The 19,138-nt window shown below is 37.1% G+C and overlaps 1 protein-coding gene and 1 pseudogene across 1 annotated transcript; one reads left to right on the top strand and one right to left on the bottom strand.

Moving 5' to 3' along the window:
* Positions 1-1,371: 1,371 nt before the first annotated feature.
* Positions 1,372-14,178, bottom strand: LOC127428100 (NADH dehydrogenase [ubiquinone] flavoprotein 1, mitochondrial-like; annotated as a pseudogene).
* On the top strand, positions 11,442-18,570 carry kptn (kaptin (actin binding protein)). The gene is made up of 12 exons (XM_051676194.1): positions 11,442-11,735; positions 11,828-11,910; positions 14,506-14,590; positions 14,914-14,968; positions 15,123-15,201; positions 15,369-15,442; positions 15,542-15,648; positions 15,810-15,905; positions 16,550-16,613; positions 16,710-16,845; positions 16,985-17,158; positions 17,285-18,570. The coding sequence occupies exons 1-12, from the start codon at positions 11,525-11,527 to the stop codon at positions 17,435-17,437; spliced, it is 1,317 nt and encodes a 438-aa protein (XP_051532154.1). The 5' UTR covers positions 11,442-11,524; the 3' UTR covers positions 17,438-18,570.
* The last annotated feature ends 568 nt before the right edge of the window (positions 18,571-19,138 follow it).

Here is a 19,138-nt window from a genome sequence, read left to right as displayed (position 1 = left end):
TCAGATTGAACAGATAATGCTCATATCTATCAAGAATGAACCATACAAGGTATCCAGATAATATTCTAAACCATGGAGGAGAAAACATTTGGTTGAAATTGACCTGCTGACTGAATACTAGTGCTATGAATACTAAAAGTTCCTTTGGCTGTGAGTTATATTTGTCTTCTGGTCGGCTGAGTCTGGTGGTAGTGCAAAACATTTAAATTGTTATGTTTTGTGTGATGCTGGGTGAAGGATTTCAAATGTGCTGATATTGTACATTTTATCTGTTGTAAAACTATTTTATTAACAAGTCTTCAGTAAATGTACATGTTGCTGTTAAAATACATACTGTATATAGCCACATCCCTTATAATGATTTTAATTCTGATTCTAATTCTAACCGTAGGGAGTGGTGCATGGAACTGAGAAGAAAGAATGATGGAATACTTATAGAAAAGTAATGGAGTCATAGCAGAGAAAGACAGGGAAATGGAATCAACAGGAGGAGATACAAGGAGAGGTGTGGAGGAAGGAGAGATAGAAAGAGAGAGAGGTTCAGTAATCCTGTTTAATTGCTTTAGGGTAGTGTTCTGGCAACAGTAAGGAGATTGAGGTGCTCTCTGGGTCATTGGCTAAAATAACCCCACACACATGGCTATATGGGCGGGGCCACACACCACACCATCACAGCAACACGATTACCGGACAACACCATCGCAACAACCTTCTGAACCCCCAGATGCCTTCACCATGTGGACCACCTGTGTTTCCGACCCTAGGGTGTCATGATAATACAAAGAGAATGTGGACGTTCTAATGAATCGTTGCACTTCACAGCCTGTTTATAGACCCAAAGTGCTAAACTTCACAAGAAAAGTTCATCTGCTTTCAATTACGTTTTATCTTTTATTTTATTTACGAATTAACTTAAATGCAATTATGAATTACGAGTCTGAATTTCCAGATGCTTTGTTGATACCAAAATATCCCCCTTTAAAGGCATGAAGGCATCTGCATAAAATATATCGTTTTGTGTTATAATTTATTTGGTACTTTATGATTAATTGTTTTTAAAAATATAAGTTTGTCCGTTTTTTTTTTTTTTTTTTAATATTGGGTTTTAAGTCTTAATCCAATGACCTTATGGGAATGCAGTACATTTATTTATTATAATGCTTATTCTGTGTGAGGGACATTCTACTTCAGATAAATTCGGACTAAAGTATATTTTTGGGGGAATTGTGTGGATCACTGTTGTCCCTTGTTGGCCATGTATTTCATGTTTTTATTAATTAAAATTGTACTTAAATTATTTTTCATAAGAAGTGAGAAAAAGAGTTAGACAACTTTCAAACATATCTCATTAAACAAAGACACGTTTAATTCTGTAGTTATACTAAGAGTAAAATTTTAAATCTTTAGTTCCCATCGTGAATGTATTCAGCCAAAGCAACATAACCACAGCTGTAAACACCAACATTTTTCAACACAAAATCACCCAGAAAGAAAATATATATCAACAGCACATAATGCCATTAAATGAAGTTTAATTAGTAATGATTAACTCAAACTAACAGAAAAAGACATTATTTGTTATAAGTTAACATAATTTAACAATACATAAATAACAGCAAGCTAAAAGCACAACACAGGGACTCCTAATGCCTCCCAGTACAGACAAACCAAACCAAACTTATGAAAAAGTCAAGAAGAAAGAACAACTTTGTCCCACAGAGAACAGTTTGTATCTGCAGAGAAACCAAGAAGTTCCCCTCCAATTATGTGCATGTCTTTGTCCCTTTGTGTAATTACTTGTGTGTGTGTGTGTGTGTGTGTTTATGTGTGTGTGTGTGTGTTTATGTGTGTGTGTGTGTGTGTGTGTGTATGTGTATGTGTGTACCCAGAAGTGAGCTAAATTGAACAAAACCTCCCTTTGGAGACATTTTGTGATGTCATTGTTTGGCAAAACAATCCATACATAAATTAAATAATGATTTTTAAAATTCTAATAATGCAAAAAGTTTTCTGTTAGGTTTGGGGTGTGGGTCACAGTTAAATTATAGTAATTATAGTTAGCTTTTATATGAAAACAATAGAAGTCTATGGTATTTCCCCATGTAGCTGTGTAAACGTGTGTGTGTGTGTGTGTGTGTGTGTGTGTGTGTGTGTGTGTGTGTGTGTGAGGTAAATGGTTAATAACGATGACTGATCAGTAGACTTGAGGAGTCCCTTCACTCTCAACCAATCACAGAGCAGATCTGAATTTCAAAGGAACAGCCTTCACCTGTTCCAAAATGGGCACCCCTTTTCTTCTCTTAAATCATATGAATCCTGCTGATTCAGTCCTGTTCATCATCAAAATGTCTCCGGAATTTCAAGCAATAGTTCTATTTCATTTATTTTTCTTTCTCTCCCACTTTCTTCTCCAATTTCTCCTTTCCTCTTGCTCTTGTTTTTCATTTCCTCACTCTCTCTTCTACAGCACCTGGAATTTATGGTCGAGGCAGTCAACAGTGCTGAAGTTGAGCTTCCAGGCCTGCTGGTCCTTGTAGTCCAGGCAGTCTACGGAACTGAAACCCAGTGAGGTGGAGCCGTATCCTTGGGAGGAGAGGGAGGGTGACTGGCTGAGTGAGCCGCCCATGGAGGGCACAGTGAGAGGAGACAGAGCACCCCCATTAGCTGACAGCTGAGTGGTCATGGGAGAGAGGTAAGGGCTGCAATCCAGGCCACTGAAATACGGAGAGGAGCTGTAGGCCTGGCTGTAGGCAGAGGGCTGACCGTAGCTCATGGGATAGGGAGCTGGGCGTTGCACACAGGGTGTGCTGGAGCCACACAATGGATCAGGAAGGGGGGATAGAGAAGTGGGACTCCACACAGAAACTGGTGCGGTGCCAGCGCTGGCACTAGAGAGCACGGCTGGGACAGGGGCAGCTGCCAACGAGGAGTTGGCGCCAGGATCAGAGGTCAACTCAGGTGCTGGGGAGGACTTCTTTTTGGGGGGACGGGGCTTGGGCTGGCCGCTGGACTGCTGTTGCTGTTGACGGCATTTAGCACGGCGGTTCTTAAACCACACCTGAGGGATAGAGTGAGAAAGAGAGAGAAATAAAAGAGGTGTTAAAAAAGGAAAATAACTGTTTCAGCCCATTACTCTCTTTTCTTTTTAAGAAAATTAAGAATTCTTTATATTCAGTACGGCTCCAACAATTTGCTAGTTTGAAATGGATTCAACCTCAAACTGTTACGCTATGCATATTTAGTTGCAGATGCATGGTTTACCTTCACATCATAGCAAGTAAGCTGGATTCTGGGATAAATGCATTTTATTTTACTGGCAGCACCTCATTTGTTACTCCTGAATCAGACATTAGGCAAGGTGTGATTAGATCTCACCTGTGTCACATGGGCTCACCTGAACTCTCGACTCTGGGAGGTTGATTTTCAGAGCCACTTCTTCTCTCATGAATATGTCTGGGTAGCGTGTTTTGGTGAACAGGGCTTCAAGAATGTCCAGTTGGGTGCGTGTGAAGGTAGTGCGCTCTCGACGCTGCTTCCTCGGAGTGGCTATATGTAAAAAACATGGACACCCAACAGTCGATGAGAAACAACTTCAGTTTTTCCAGTTGAAGAAAGTAATGTAATTTTTTTGTTGTATAAGGGAAAAAACTGTGTCTTTGTCTTTGAATATTTGCATTTTAGTTATTCAGTGTGAGCTTGAAACAGTCAGTGAAGTGACAGAGAAACAGACAGAATGTGTGACCAGTAGAAATCAGCACAATGGACAGCTCCCACTGCTAAAATTACTTAAACAATTATTGACAATGCACTGTATACTTATTATGTAGATAGATAGATAGATAGATAATAATTGAAATAAAATAAATCATAATTGACAATATAGCCTATGCAATTTAACCTAATAAAAGTCAAAGTAGCTAATAGAACAGATATTAATGAAAATAAATATGTAGGCTATATTAATGTCAATACATTCGACTGGTAAAATGCAACAAAAAATAAATAAATAAATAAAAATAAAAACAATCATTCTGATTCATGTTCTGCAGGGAACTATTAAGGTAAATTTAAAATAAACAGGACAATATTTGACATTAGTAGCCTACATGGGAAGTCATGTAAATGTGGCTATCAAAGGGTAAAATTTAACTCACTTAACAGTGCATAAAATTTAGAAAAAATGTAATGTAATGAAAAATGAAATAGGGTAAATGAGGCTACAGCTTGATTTTAGTTTTACTTTCCTCCTCTCTTAAATGTTTTGATATCTGTGTTTAACGACCAATAAAATTAATAAAATGCCTAAAGCAAAAATAATATATATTATTAATCAGAAAAACTAACCTGGGTAGCCGACAGCGGTGTGGAGCAGGTCCATTCCTGAAGCGGACAGTGTTAACCCGTTCACAGCATAATGGGGCTGCTTTATGTAGGACATCATTCTTGGGACGGCCGCGTCTCTCGCACTCTCTCTCTCTTCTCTCTCTCACTCTCTTTTTTTCCTCTGTGACGCTTTTTATGGGCCGGGGGTTGTGCTCTGCTTCTGTGGGCCTCTTCTCTTTGCTCGCGCCTGGCGCGTGCGGTCCTCCGTCAGTCTCGTGGCTCCTCAGACACTTGTAGATGCTCGCCCGCTTTTCAGTGTCTTCAACAAGTTTTCACTCTTTTGTTTAACTAGGTCGTTAACGTCGCACTGAATTAAGCTTTCTCTTTTAAATGTGATGTAATGGAGGTAAAAGTAAAATACTTATGTTTTAGACTCTAAGTTTGAGTTTTGGCGTAAGGCGCGTGTCCCTAGGGTAAGACCAGACAGGAGCGGGACACTTTGAGCAATAAGACACTGAGCAGCTAATCAAGGAGCACATCTCTCTCTCTCTCTCTCTCTCTCTCTCTCTCTCTCTCTCTCTCTCTCTCTCTCTCTCTCTCTCTCTCTCTCTCTCAACTTTTGACGTGTATTTTAACACGTGAATATGCCTTCCTTATTTCGATTTTCGAATATTTTGTTAAAATACTAACTACTGAATGTCACCTTTTATATTGGAAACCACTAAAATAACATAAATCGAAGCCGGAGATCTCGAAATAGCGTCGTGGACTTATAGGTACATTATCTATAGCCTAGAGTAAATAAATTACATGTATTTGTTGTTTTAGTTTTTGCAATCATTCTACTGAAGATTTTCATTTGGATGCAGCCATAGGCTTTTCCTAACGTATTGTGTCAGTTAACCAAATGTTCCACTTATGTTTTTGATTTAGCTGAATGATTTTTATTATTTCGTTTATTGGCATTGAGCAATATTTCCCTCTTTATAGAAACCGCAATATTTGTACGCAATTGTAATTTGAACCTCACAAATAAGACGCATTTGAATTTACTGGCTTTTTTGATCGAATGTGTCTGTTTCATCTGAATGGATACTAATCTAAAACATAAAATATAGCTGTTAGGTGCATGTCTCTGTTCTGTCCACTGTTAACAGTTTTGCATATTAACAGCATTTCATTTAGTTGTATAATTCATTGGGTTTATGTCTGTTTACTTAATATAAATAAATACATTTAAATGTACACTATATTTTTGTCATATACTTTCTTGTCTGAACACAAAACAGCATAATTATCATAACATGTATGGTCTGATAGATGTTTTGACATTATGTTTTACATCATGGTGGTTTGTAAAAGTTTGAGTTTCTCTTTACACATGATTTTTGATATAGATCTAAACACACACACAGACACACAGTCTCTGTGTTCACAGTTTTTATGTGAAAAGTCTCTTAACCCTGGATATAAAGAGGAAAGAGAGATTTCTCATCAGACTACAAGAGCAGAGGATAGACAGAATGTGTAAATTTCCCATGGAAAACAAATATCAGGACCTGAAACAGAAAAAAACAGGACACACAGAAGAACTTAACGAAGAGATATGTGGATAAAGAATTAACAAAACAGGACAAAGATGGAGAGAGGAATGCTATATTGACCAGTGATGGGAGCCCAGATGAAAGAAGAATGGAGAACAGCTATATGGATGGATGGCTGATCAGTTCCAAAGCAGCATCTCAGCCCTCTTTGCTGTAGCAGAGCTGTTTAATGTATTATATATTAGAAAGAGATCACAGTATGTTTTATTTGAAAGTGTGTAAATTGTATTGTGTGTCTAAGTGTATATGTTAGTGACATAGAGAAGGAGAAAGCGCGAGGCGAGAGAAAAGTGTCAAATGGTACTCAAGATGAACTGAATGTAATAGGTTGGCTTAAGACAGAGACAATGCAAACAGGGTTATTTGGCTGTGACAGAGGTGCATGTCATCCCTAAGTACAGCATAGTCTACTCCAAAGACTATGGGGGGGGGGAAAAATCTTTGGATTCCCCAAATTTTAATGTTACATGACAAATATACTACATTTATTTATTTTAGATATATGCATATGTAAAAATTATACTGAATTTATTTGTCTTGCCTAAACATTTACTGGTCAACATTCTGCATGCCAGCATGAGTAACTAAAATTAGAGCTCTTTTGTTTTTCACTGTATTTGTTCCTTTAATATAATGAGGGTGAAGGGGACACCTTGTCATTAGACATGCTGACAAACTCTTTGGAGGGTTGGGATTCTTTCAAACTGCTTTACCACATAACAAATAATGGTAATTTTAAAGAGGAATATATAATGGAACGATATGGCTCAGTAGAGAGGTCAAAACTCAATAGAAGAAATGCAAATTTGACCTTTCTTGTTGGCAGAACCAGGACTATTTTGCTAAATTGGTCTATTTTCAGGTTTAGGTTTACTGTTTAAGTCTTGGTAAAAAGAAAAAAGAAAACTCTTTACAATTGTAGAGAATGTAGTAAATTGTAAAGGAGATTAACAACAAGGCATGAAATGTTAATATGCAAAATGGAAAGTGAAACATGTATTAGTAAAACATTTAAATAGTTAATCATATAAGCTAAAATGATTTGGGAAAATATGTAAACGTTGAACAGAATAGTAGATTTTTAAAAATAAAAATTTAAAAATGTATTTATTATCACAAGATATAATTGTAATTGGAAAAGAGTAGAATGGTGAAATACACTTACACAATTTCAAAGGGTTTTAAAGCAGTATTTCTTTAATAATTTAATTTGTCATTCATAAGTATACCCACATATTAGTTTCTACATTTGAACATGGAATTAATGACAGAAGATAGACAATATCTTCCCAAAATAACTATTTACGATGTGACAAACTAATGATCAGGTTACTGATCTTTTTTCCTTATAATTCTGTTACACTTTTCTCATAGATTTTTAAACCACAGTACAAGCTTGTTTTTCAGCAGTTGTTTTTGTTGTTGTTTTATTTTAAAAGCAAGTAAATTGAATTATTTTTTTGTTGTTGTTTTTTTGTCAGTGTGGGATGTTTGTGTGTTTATGTGTTAGGATCTGAGCTGCTATGTTTGCAGAAGGGGAAGTTTTTGTGGAGGACGGCGCAGTGATGGTGGGGGTGGGGGGACCAGTCCGTCCATCTGGCAACAACCAGCTACGCAGGCACAAGAGCAATTATGGAAGTGGACTAAACTCTAATCCGCAGGCACACACACATACACACACAGAACACATTAGCACAGCAATACACAGCCAACACAGTGACACTGCAACAAACATTATATCTGAGTGGAGAGTTAAAGTAAAATAAAATAAACAAAATGTTGTATGTTAATAAAGAAACACAGGTAGGGGAAGGAAAAATGTGAAGATGGGTTGGGGTGAAGGAGGGCGAATGAGGTAACAGATAGAGAAAGAAACAGAGAAGGAGAGTGAGAGAGAGATGGAGGGATGGAGAGAGACGGGTAGTGGGGCGCATCATTGCGGGCACACTGCATCAGTTAATCCAGATTAGGCAGTCTAAAAAGGAGCGGCTTAATCTGCAGGCCAGCCAGTAATACACAGACCGCTGTCAGCACCAATCACTCACACAATTCTAATCCCCAAAGAAACACACACACACACACACACACACTCTCTCTCTCTCTCTCTCTCTCTCTCTCTCTCTCTCTCTCTCTCTCTCTCTCTCTCTCTCTCTCTGAACAATGTGAGCTAAGCATATATATATATATATATATATATATATATATATATATAAATATATATATATATATATATATATATATATATATATATATATATATATATATATATTAGTCCAAAGACTGTACACAATCGGACAATAAAGTCTTCATAAACTGTGAATATAAGGTAAATATGTGTAAGAACCAGAGGCTCTCCCTCTGACAATACAACTTTTCACAATCACTGTCACTGTAATCACCTTATCGTTCAGCTATTTGAAGAAGTGAAAAAACAACAGGTGGACAATTTCTAATGCAGTGTGTAAATGTATTTCTGTGGGGTTGTGATGATTTGTAGTTATATGTTGATAAAGACAATGTGCCCCAGTGTGGACAGATTTTGGGTCACAGATTAAAAGTGTTTTAATGTCAGTTGGGCTGTATGTCTGAAAGGGCCCCAGTAACCAATTGACAGCTTGTCTGGACCTCTAGCGGAATTTTTCTCTCTATTCATTTAAGAGTAGTTCAAATACACTAGTGATATGACAAACAAAAGTTTACATCTCAGAAGCATACATAATTTAAAACATATACACAATAAAAGTATTAAAGCTCCATATTAATTTTATTTATTTCTATGTATTATTGTGCAAAATTAAATGGACATGGAAATAAATGGTCAAAGCAGGTACAGGTCACTGATGTTTGTGTCCCACATTTTTTATGGGAGTTTCACCTGGCAGGTATTGGAGTTTGTAGGTAGATGAATTAAGGTAATCTGGAACACTTTTAGTATTTTTTAATTTCTAAAAATGTACATGTGATCAGAGTTTAGGTGTCCTGCATTATCCATTGTCCCAGATTACCCTAATTTTCTCTATTACAATTCTTTTGGAATTCATTGTTGTTGTTTCTAATTGGGGAAAGAATGTGTTTTTGAGAATTTGTGGTATAATTAATATCCCTCTTTTGTGTATAGGTAATGTTTATGTATCTTTCTACTAGATAGTTCAAAAGTAACAAGGTTACACAAAGCATGCATATTTAAATACATTCCTGTATTTTCAGGGTAGTAATGAATTACATGTAATATAGATTATGTAATCAGATTACAAAAATCAAGTACTTGTAATTGGATTAAATTACATATTGAAATACTCGTAATCAGACTACAGTTACTTTTCGACAGATTACATGATTACATATTAACAAGGCAATGGCAGTAAATTGTTAATAGTGTATTGATCATTTTCTTACCAATATCATCATATTTTTACCCATTTGTGCAATAGTCTCACAGATGAACATTTTGAGCATGTGCTCCTTTTACGTTACAACAGTAAGATATGCACCTCAGCATATAGGTGATGGACAATTACTAAGTATTAAGGGTTAAAAGTAAGATTGTCAGAGTTTTGAGCTGTATAGCTTTGACATAGCAATGTCATTGCTGTTGATTTCAGGTTCATTGAATGAAATAGATATGTTTCTTAAAAATATAGATTATTTCTTACTACCTCACCAATGGTGTGCTCACACATTGTACTTAATTGCTTCAAAGGTGGATGCCATTTCTAAGTGTCCTGCCCGCAGGGTACACAAGTTCAACTGCAAAATGTGCAGCAATATGGAACAAAGCCCATCACTCTACTGTTGCTGCTGATGCCACCGCAAGAAACTTGACATAAAACTTGACACAATTGTTCCTTGTGTGACTCAGTGGAACTCTGCTGTTTTAAAATATTCTGCTCTTTTAGAATATTCTTGCTGTTCAAAAGATAATATCTTTCACCTCAGTTTTGGAATAGGTGATGGACTATCAGTAAGCAGTAAGGGTTAAAAGTTTTTCAGTGTTTTTAGTGTTTTTTCAGTGCTGTTGATTGTATGGTCATTAATGTTTGAAATGCTGCTATTGTTTTATGCACTTAAAATGAACTTGATGTCTCAGTGTTGACTAAACTTTGGCCATGCACTGTCATTTCTGTTAGATTTAATATTTATTTCATTAATGTAATGTTTAATGCACTTTTTAAAAATCTCATAAGGAGCTCTTTTTGTGAGGCTCTTTATGTTATTAATAAAGAATGGAATACATTTCCTACAATACCTCTTTGTACTTTTATGTTAAAAAAGATTATCCTTCTCAAATGCATGTGAAATAAAATTAAAGTTGAAAGTAATCCAAAAGTAATTGGATTTAATTACCCCAAAAATTGTAATCTATGAGATTACTTTACTGATTGCATTTTTTTCATGTAATTCATCATAATCCCCCCAGCACTGTGTATTTTTTATTCAATAGTAATTCTTAAAGCTTGCTCATAGTTGTGTTTACTCCAGACTCCAGTGGTTTAATCAATATCTTCTGAAGCGATCCAATCGATTTTGGGTGAAAACAGACCAAAATGAAACTCCTTTTATTACTGTACATCTTGCCATTGCAGTCTCTAGGTACGATCATGATTTCAAGGTTGATTACACTTCCTAGCGCTTGACGCATGTGCAAAGCACTAGATGGCGCTAGGAAGTGTAATCGAGCTTGAAATCATGATAGCCAAGGAGACATGTTAATGCCAAGAGTTACAGTGGAAAAGGAGTTACATTTTAGTCTGTTCTCACCCAAAATCAATTGAATCGCTTCAGAAGACATTAATTAAATCATTGGAGTCTTATGGATTAATTTTATGCTGACTTTATGTGCTTTTTTGGAGATTCAAAGTTTTGGTCACCATAGACCAATAGAGCTGAAATATTCTTCTAGAAATCTTTGTTTGTGTTCTTCAGAAGAAAGAAAGTCATACACATCTGGGATGGTATGATGGTGAGTAAATGATGAGAGAATTTTCATTTTTGGGTGAACTATCCCTTTATTAGGTTGTCATGCAGCAAATCTGTGCGAATGTGGATGGGGATAGGACGATGAATCACAATCGCAAATCTTACCTCTTCAAATCAAATAAAATCTTTACTCTTTATATAATTTAAAGTTAACTTTTTAATGGACAAATATTAGCAAATAACAATTAAAAAGACCTGAGAGTTCAGTGAGGCTCCATTGGGGGTGCGCCTTTCAGAGTAGCCGAGCGCCCCCTCTAGGAAGCCAAAGTTCTCCCAATATTAACAAATAGCATTAGCATTTCAATGGTTTCAATGGTTAATGCATCTCACCTACAGATTAAAAAAATAATGAGACAAAAGTGCAACTTGCAAGGAAAAGGGATTGCCAAACTAGATCTGAATATTTGGGCTCTGTAGCTTCAGTTCATCTTGCGGCGACATCTGATGACGACAGCCTCTTTTGGAAAGCTCTGATTTGTCAAGAAGGACGAAAGCAGCAGATGATTGGTTACATGTACTCACAAACCCTCCCAAAGCCGGATGTTTACTGTTTTCACTCGCGTGACAGTCCAGCTGATTTTTTCTGGAGTATTTATTTTATTTTATTATTAATCTGTAATATGTTGCCGGACATAAAAGAATTGTGTCCATTTGTGGAAGACCGTTTTTGTCGTTTCCCCTCGCAAAGCAACATATACGGACTATGCCAAGCAGGCGAGCAGGAGTTGCTAGCAGCAACACTAAAGGGGAAAGTAGTGTGCTTCAGATATCAGGACATGCAGAATAAGATTACACCTGTGGCCAAAGAGATTCAGTTCACATACATACCAGGTGACACCACATTCCTTTGTGTATACGCATGCTTTATCTAGACACCTGCAGTTCTGTGCAAAATGCATGATTTGTCTTTTATTTTGATACAGTTGATGCCGAGATTGTCTCCATTGACGCCTTTAACAAATCAGCGCCAAAAAGAGGACTGGTCGTAGGAATCACCTTCATTAAGGTGTGCTTTTTTGTCCCATAACTACAACTACCTTAAAGTGATAGTTCGCCCAAAAATAAAAATTCTCTCATAATTCACTGACCATCCCAGATGTGTATGACGATCTTTCTTCTGCTGAACACAAACGAAGATTTTTAGAAGAATATCTCAGCTCTGTAGGTCCATACAATGCAAGTAAATTGTGGCCAGAACTTTGAATGTCCAAAAAGCAGATAAGGCAGCAGAAAAGTAATCCAGAAGCCTCCAGTGGTTAAATCCATATCTTCAGAAACAATATAATAGGCGTGGGTGAGAAACAGATCAATATTTAAGTCCTTTTTTTTACTATAAATATCCTCTTTCACTTTCACATTCTTCTTCTTTTGTTTTTGAATCACATTCTTCGTGCATATTGCCACCTAGTGGGTTGGGAGGAGAATTTATATATATATATATATATATATATATATATATATATATATATATAATTATTATTTTTTCAAGAAACTATTTCCACAAATAAGTGTTACAATGTAAGATTTCATTATAATGGCATTAACATCATGATGGGATTTAATTACATCAACCATAACCATTTACTCGCATGTTATTACATGTTATTGTAAATGGATGATGTATTTTCTCCAATGGTTTTCACTCTTTAATTTGTACTAAGTTATCCACAATCAAGAGTATGATGAGTATGAGTTAATCACCGTGGTGGAACCGATTCAGCTATTTTAAGGTTCAAAGAACTTGCCCCTGATACATGTAGGAAACACAAGGTGGATGCCAGCAGACAAAAGTTCACATATAAGTGAGCAATAGACAATATTGGCTTTACTTAAATAAAAATAAATGATAGGACGAGCGAGAATGGATGCAGATAGGGGGCGGAAGTGACGGATCAATCCCTGAACTGACCATGCGGCTCCATCACACAAGGTACAGATGGTGTAGCCCTCAATCTGTTTGCTGATCTCCCAGGTCATGTCAATCTCTGCTGACTGTGCATTGCCTTTCACAAAGCACCACATCATCCTATTCATCCTGTCCACTCCCTCCCTGCAAGGAGTGCACTGCCCACAGCTCTCATGCTTGCAGAATTAAATTAAGCAGGCAATAGCTCGGATTACATCAGTCGATTTATCCATAACAATTAGTGCTGCTGTGCCAAGACCAGTCTGAGCCTGAACGAGGGCATCAAAATCCATGAGAACATGTGAGATCAGTGGTGTGGAAGGCCCACCAGGAATAACACAAAGGAGATTATCCAAACCACCACGAACGCCACCTGAATGCCTTTTGATCAGTTCTTTCAGGGGAATGGACATTTCTTCTTCCACCGTGCAGGGGTTGTTGACATGGCCAGAAATGTTAAAGAGCTTCATGCCAGAGTTTCTTTTTCGGCCAAAACTCAGAAACCATGTGCCACCACGACGGCAGATGGTTGATGCCAGAGCTACTGTCTCAACATTGGCAACAGTTGTTGGACAGCCAAACACACACACGTAAGCATGGAAAAGAGGTTTCAGATGAGGTTTCCCCTGTTTGCCTTCAGTGGATTCGATCAGAGCCGTCTCCTCTCCACAGATGTACGCCCCAGCACCACAAAAACGTCAAAGTCATAACCTGAGCCACATGCATTCCTACCAATTAGCCCTGCTGCATAGGCCTCATTAATGGCCACCTGCAGGTTAGATGACTCATTGTAGAACTCTCCTCCGATGTAGATGTAGTGCGCGTGCTCCCATCGCCCGACCAGCAACCAGGCAGTCCTCAATCAACTTGTGGAGATCATTGCGCATAATTTCTCTGTCCTTGCAGGTGCCAGGCTCTCCTTCATCGGCATTCACCGCAAGATATAGGCCTGCCATCACTGGGCTTGTTCATGAAGCTCCACTTCATCCCTGTGTGGAATCTGGCACCTCCTCGGCCACGCAGACCACACACTTTGATCTCATTCAGGATCCAGTCCACTCATTTATCAAGAATCTCCTTGGTCTTGTTCCAGTCTCCCCTCTTCAGGGCACCCTTCAGTCTCCAGTCATGTCGCCCATATAGGTTAGTGAATATTCGGTCCTGGTCAGCGAGGGGCCCAAATTTTGTCTTTTTTGGTTTCTCCTTTTGGATGGTACTGTTGTACCGCACCAGTACCATGGAGCTTGGGGGACAGGCAGTGGTGGCAGTAGTGGCTGTTGGGCTGTGTGATGCACTGGCTACAGCCACGGCAAAAGGGGCTCGGGATGCTCCAGTGCTAAGCACAGGACAGCCGAGACAGGACAACATCCTTATCTTCATGATCTCGGTTCTGTTGTTATAAAATGTAGAGAGGAAGAGAATTTTTAGTTTTATTAGAAAGTCATACACATCTGGGATGATTTTATTGTGTGGAAACCATCTTATAAAAGCAATAAAGTGCTCAAGGCTGTGCCATATTGTTAATATAGTCATGGCTGAAGGCTTTGTAGGCATTCCACTTGTGTCATGTCTAACAACGGCCTTCAGCTGTGACAATATTTACAATATAGCATGCCCCCTCATGCCTTATTGCTTTAATATAACTCTTTGATCTTTGTTTTTATTTCTTATTCTCTTTTTGCTCTATCCTTTCAGGACTCAGGAGATAAAGCAACTCCATTCCTAAACATTTACTGTGATTATGAACCGGGGTCGGAGTTTAACCTGGAGTCTATAGCACGTGAGTTAGTCGTATTGTAAAAATATATATTTTATATGATCAAATCATTACTCTAAAGAATCAGCATTTGAGGAATTAACATAAATTATATTACATGCTACATATATTAGTAATTGGTTTATCTGGTGATTCAATCTACATGTGATGGTGTCATGGAATCATATGTTAAAGATAAACATATGATGTTGAAATTAAAGTAGATTAAATAATTACAGAATTAAATAAGATTATAAAATATTGGGTTGAAAATGAACTGAATGTGGTGTTGAGAGAATAGTGTACTGCTCGGTATTAGTGATGTTATGGTTTCATCCTGTTGACAGAAAGCTGTCTAAACCTGGAGCTCCAGTTCACTCCTTTCCAGCTTTTTCACACTGAGTGAGTGTAGTCTTTGTTTTTAAATTAAATGAGCAATATATATATATATATATATATATATATATATATATATATATATATATATATATATATATATATATATAAAATGAAATGATATGATGTGCATTTTTTGATGTTCATGTCTGATTTGCAGGGTGCATTGTGGAGATGGGTCCAGTGAGACTGTCTTTCTCCTCAGTGGGCATGATCAACACATACATCTTTACAAAGAGGTCAACCCAGCATATAGACTGTGACTTAATCAGTATAATTCTCATTCTTATTGTTGAAGGTTTTTCTCTGTCTCTCTTTGATACTCTCATACTAAAGATTTTTAATTGGTTCAATTGGTTCTTAAATTGGAATACATTTTCTGATTAAATAAATCTCTGATTAGTAGAATGCCTCTTTGCACCAGTTTGAGGAACAACCAGTAGAAAGACTCTTTCCTGAACTGCAGGAGCTGCCAAGCAAGTGAGTGTGTTTGTTTTGTGCAATAGTTTTAGTTTGATGTCGTGTTCTGTTTCTGTCATATTTTTGAGTATTTAGTATTGTACTTTGTGTGCTTTGCAGTGTGTTATGGTTAGATGTCCTTAGCATTGATGAAAATCGTCGCCTCACTGCATTTGGATGCCAGAACGGTTCTGTGGGACTTTCTCTTGTCAACCAGAAGGGACCTGGTGAGAAACACGCATTCACACAGTTCTGCGCTTCTGGTATTCTCTCCTTTTATAGGGTCATATAATCCACATTATTCAAGTTTTTGGCTTTCTTTGTACAATCTGCAAATTCCCTATGGACCACTGTAATGGATGTGTTGTGTGTAATGTGTGTGAATCAGAGATTCTCCAGAACTGGCGGGTTCAGCACGACAGTCCGATCTCCACAGTGTTACTGTTCCCTTTTCAAGAACAGCACAGCAACACTGACACAAACAGTGAGTGTTACACCACAAATTGTCACAATTATCAATTATAATGAACACCATGGGCATCACTCATGAAACTTTTGTAAATATATGAGGCAGTTTGCACTTAAAATTGACCTTCCCGAAAATCTTTCCTCCGGATTCACAAATGTCTTACCACAAACCATGCAATTATGCTGGAAAAATAATATAACATTTATGAAGCGGAGCTGGGAATAAACTTTACTTTGAAGAAATAAATGTAAGCATCAAAGAAACATGTTTAAATAAGTATATGGTTTAAAAAGAAAAGAACAAACTGCTTTTTTTTCTTTTTTTTTCTTTTTTTTAACTAATTTATGCCATTTTTTTTAAGGTTAATTATTAGTTAATTTTTTCATTACTTATTTCATTTCACTTCTATCAAAATGTAGTTATGGCAGTTTGTCTTAAAGGACACAAAATGTTCAGATGTCTTACACATGATTTACACGTGATCGGGAGCAGGTACTCAGAATTGTGAGAGTTTACAGAAATACATTACACTGCATTCAGATTTTACAGGTCAATTTTCTCATTAATGGTTTTAGCTTAATTATTACTCTTTAAACAGGGTTGTTAATGGATGTTTAGTTCTCTAGACTATCATTTTCTCTCTGTGTTTCTATTCACAGGTAGTCAACGGGAAGCATTCAATCTCTTGGTAACCAGTGCGATAGAGATGGCAGTTGTTTACAGGTTAGAGTCAATTAATGTGTTGCTTGTTCTGCACCATGTGTATAGTTGAGTGTCAGCATTTGTGTTCTTTGTAGTAAAGCATGTGTGTGTGTTCAGGGATGTGGAGCAGTATGGACTGAGCAGACAGCTATATTTACCAGAAAGTGACCAGTGCGATGCAGTTCTCTGTGCTCTGGTTGTGGATTTAGACTTTGACGGACAACATGAGTTATTGCTGGGAACATATGGACAGGTACACTGCTGTTTAAAAACAAAAACTTTTGAATGCTCAACACTTGCCAAACAATGGTTTGCCAGAACTAAGAGTTTATAACATAGTGGTACAACCTGTTTACCTGTATGTACTGTGATGTTTGATTTGTAACTTGTAGGATCTACTCTGTTACAAATTTCTCCAACCAATGGGAGCTGCTCAAAGACAGTTAAAGTTGCTGTGGAGACGGAATTTTAAAAGCCCCATCCTGTCACTGAATTATCTTGACCTGACAGGGGATGGACTGAGAGAGTTAGCCGTTCTTACCTTAAAAGGACTGCATATACTACAGGTGACTGACACTGCTGTATTGACAGAGCTGATTTTCTCTGAAACTTTTAGAATGTATTATTATTACTGATTTGATGTTTTTACTTAATTAGCTGTCTCTGTTTTCTATCCTCTTTTCTACCTACAGCACAGTCTGAGCACAACAGCTGATCTTGTTCTTCAACGACTGGCTAGTTTAGTATCAAGACTGCCTATTACCTCAGAACAGCCAATCAAAAACCAAGATACTGAACAGGAAACTATTTCAATCAGTAATGAACAGAGCGCAGCAGCCACCTAACACTGACTTGTATTTGAAAGATATTTATTTTTATTCAGAAGGTGGTTAAGGAGATAAATGTGTAAGAATCCATTGTAACCTATCTAATATAAGGTTATACATACAAGTAAGACTTCCTGAATGTGTGGTAAGTTGAGTGGTCTTGCCTGTAAAGTGAAGAAGTTGATATTCTTCTGTTTTGAATGGCCAGAACAAGCAAAGATTGGTGATAATAGCAGACCTGCTCTAGAAGTGGGAGGACATGTGCAGAATTCGAATTAATCCTTGAATCTAGCACCAACATCATGACTATGAAGTTGAATATTCTGAGTTCAATACAAGTTAAGCTAATTTGACAGAATTTGTGAAGTAATGTTGATTACCACAAAAAAATTTTTTTGACTTACCCTTTCTTTTCTTTAAAAAAAGCAAAAATCTGGATTCCAGTGAGGCACATTCAGTTGAAGTGAATGGGGCCAATCCGTAAACGTTCAAATACTAACAATTTCAAAAGTATAGCCACAAGACATAAACAATATGCATGTTAACATGATTTTAGTGAAATCAAATCGCTTAGTCACCTTTTCTGTGTAAAGTTAAAGCCAATTTTACAGCTTTGTTGCCATGACAATGTAATGTCAATAAACCCTAAAATGACTGTAAAAATTATGATTTAAACAACTTTACAGCTCAAAAAAATGAGTTTTAACATTAGAATTAATGCATGTGCTTTTATAAAATTATAAGCTTCACATTTCTGTCTTTAAACCTTCCAAAAATTGTTCCCATTCACTTCCATTGTAAGTGCCTCACTGTAACCATTATTATTATTTTTAAAGAAAAGGAGGAACAAGTCCTAATTATTTTTTTGTTGTAATCATCATTATGCCACAGATGCTGTCGATTGAGCTTGACATGATTTGAACCTGGAATATTCCTTTGAGGCCACACACAGAAAGAAAATGACTTGCTGTTGGCAGTTTTTAGTTGGGCTTTATTCAATCTTACATCCTATTGGTCACAAATGATTATTATTCCACAATGTGCCTTTCTCTGTGTGTCTACACACTGGGTAACTATCCCAAACTGTTCTGTTAAATAAAGTAAAAAAAATAAAAAAGATATCATAATATTGCCAGATGAACCCCATGAAATGGCTTGACAAATGATCTTTTCTGTGTTCACGTAGTTCCTATTGAGACAAAAATTTGGGGCAGGATATATAGAAGGACTTGTCCTTTTTTGTTGTGTTGAGCTGATGTAGTCGCTCAGAATCAATATTCCTATAATGAAACCACCACCCCAAATCTGTCGGACACCATCTCAAATAGTAGCTGTGTGAAAATTTGTCATGAATTTTGTAGTGAACCACCAAGAATTCAGCACAAAGGACAGTTCTCATTGTCTTCTCATCTAAAAATTACTTCAAAAATAACTGACAATGCATGTAATGCTAATGATATATGCATATATTTGTGTGTGTGTGTGTGTGTGTGTTTCAGGAAAGAGTAAATCAGTTACCAAAACGTTTTTCTTTACTTCATGGACACAGCTTTGAGTAACTTTGTTGCTAATAAACCAAAACGGCACACAGTATACTTTGCGCGTGCATGCGTCGTGGGGAATCTTCTTGGCGGGCCGGAGGAAGCGAGCTCATCACCTGCGCCACTGTATGTCCCTTGGTCTTGAAAGGAGGTTTCGAGGATATATAATATAGCCAGT

Source organism: Myxocyprinus asiaticus, chromosome 3, assembly GCF_019703515.2.
Source record: "Myxocyprinus asiaticus isolate MX2 ecotype Aquarium Trade chromosome 3, UBuf_Myxa_2, whole genome shotgun sequence".
NCBI classification, from domain to species: domain Eukaryota; kingdom Metazoa; phylum Chordata; class Actinopteri; order Cypriniformes; family Catostomidae; genus Myxocyprinus; species Myxocyprinus asiaticus.
This window is presented reverse-complemented; position numbering and strand designations above follow the sequence as displayed.

What these genes read in the sequence shown, in the direction of transcription:
- kptn (XM_051676194.1), top strand. Translation starts at nt 11,525, where the DNA reads ATGTTGCCGGACATAAAAGAATTGTGTCCATTTGTGGAAGACCGTTTT. An exon ending in CTGCAGGAGCTGCCAAGCAA is followed by an intron (nt 15,443 to 15,541) that starts GTGAGTGTGTTT and finishes TGTGCTTTGCAG; the next exon opens with TGTGTTATGGTTAGATGTCC. An exon ending in TGCTGGGAACATATGGACAG is followed by an intron (nt 16,846 to 16,984) that starts GTACACTGCTGT and finishes TGTAACTTGTAG; the next exon opens with GATCTACTCTGTTACAAATT.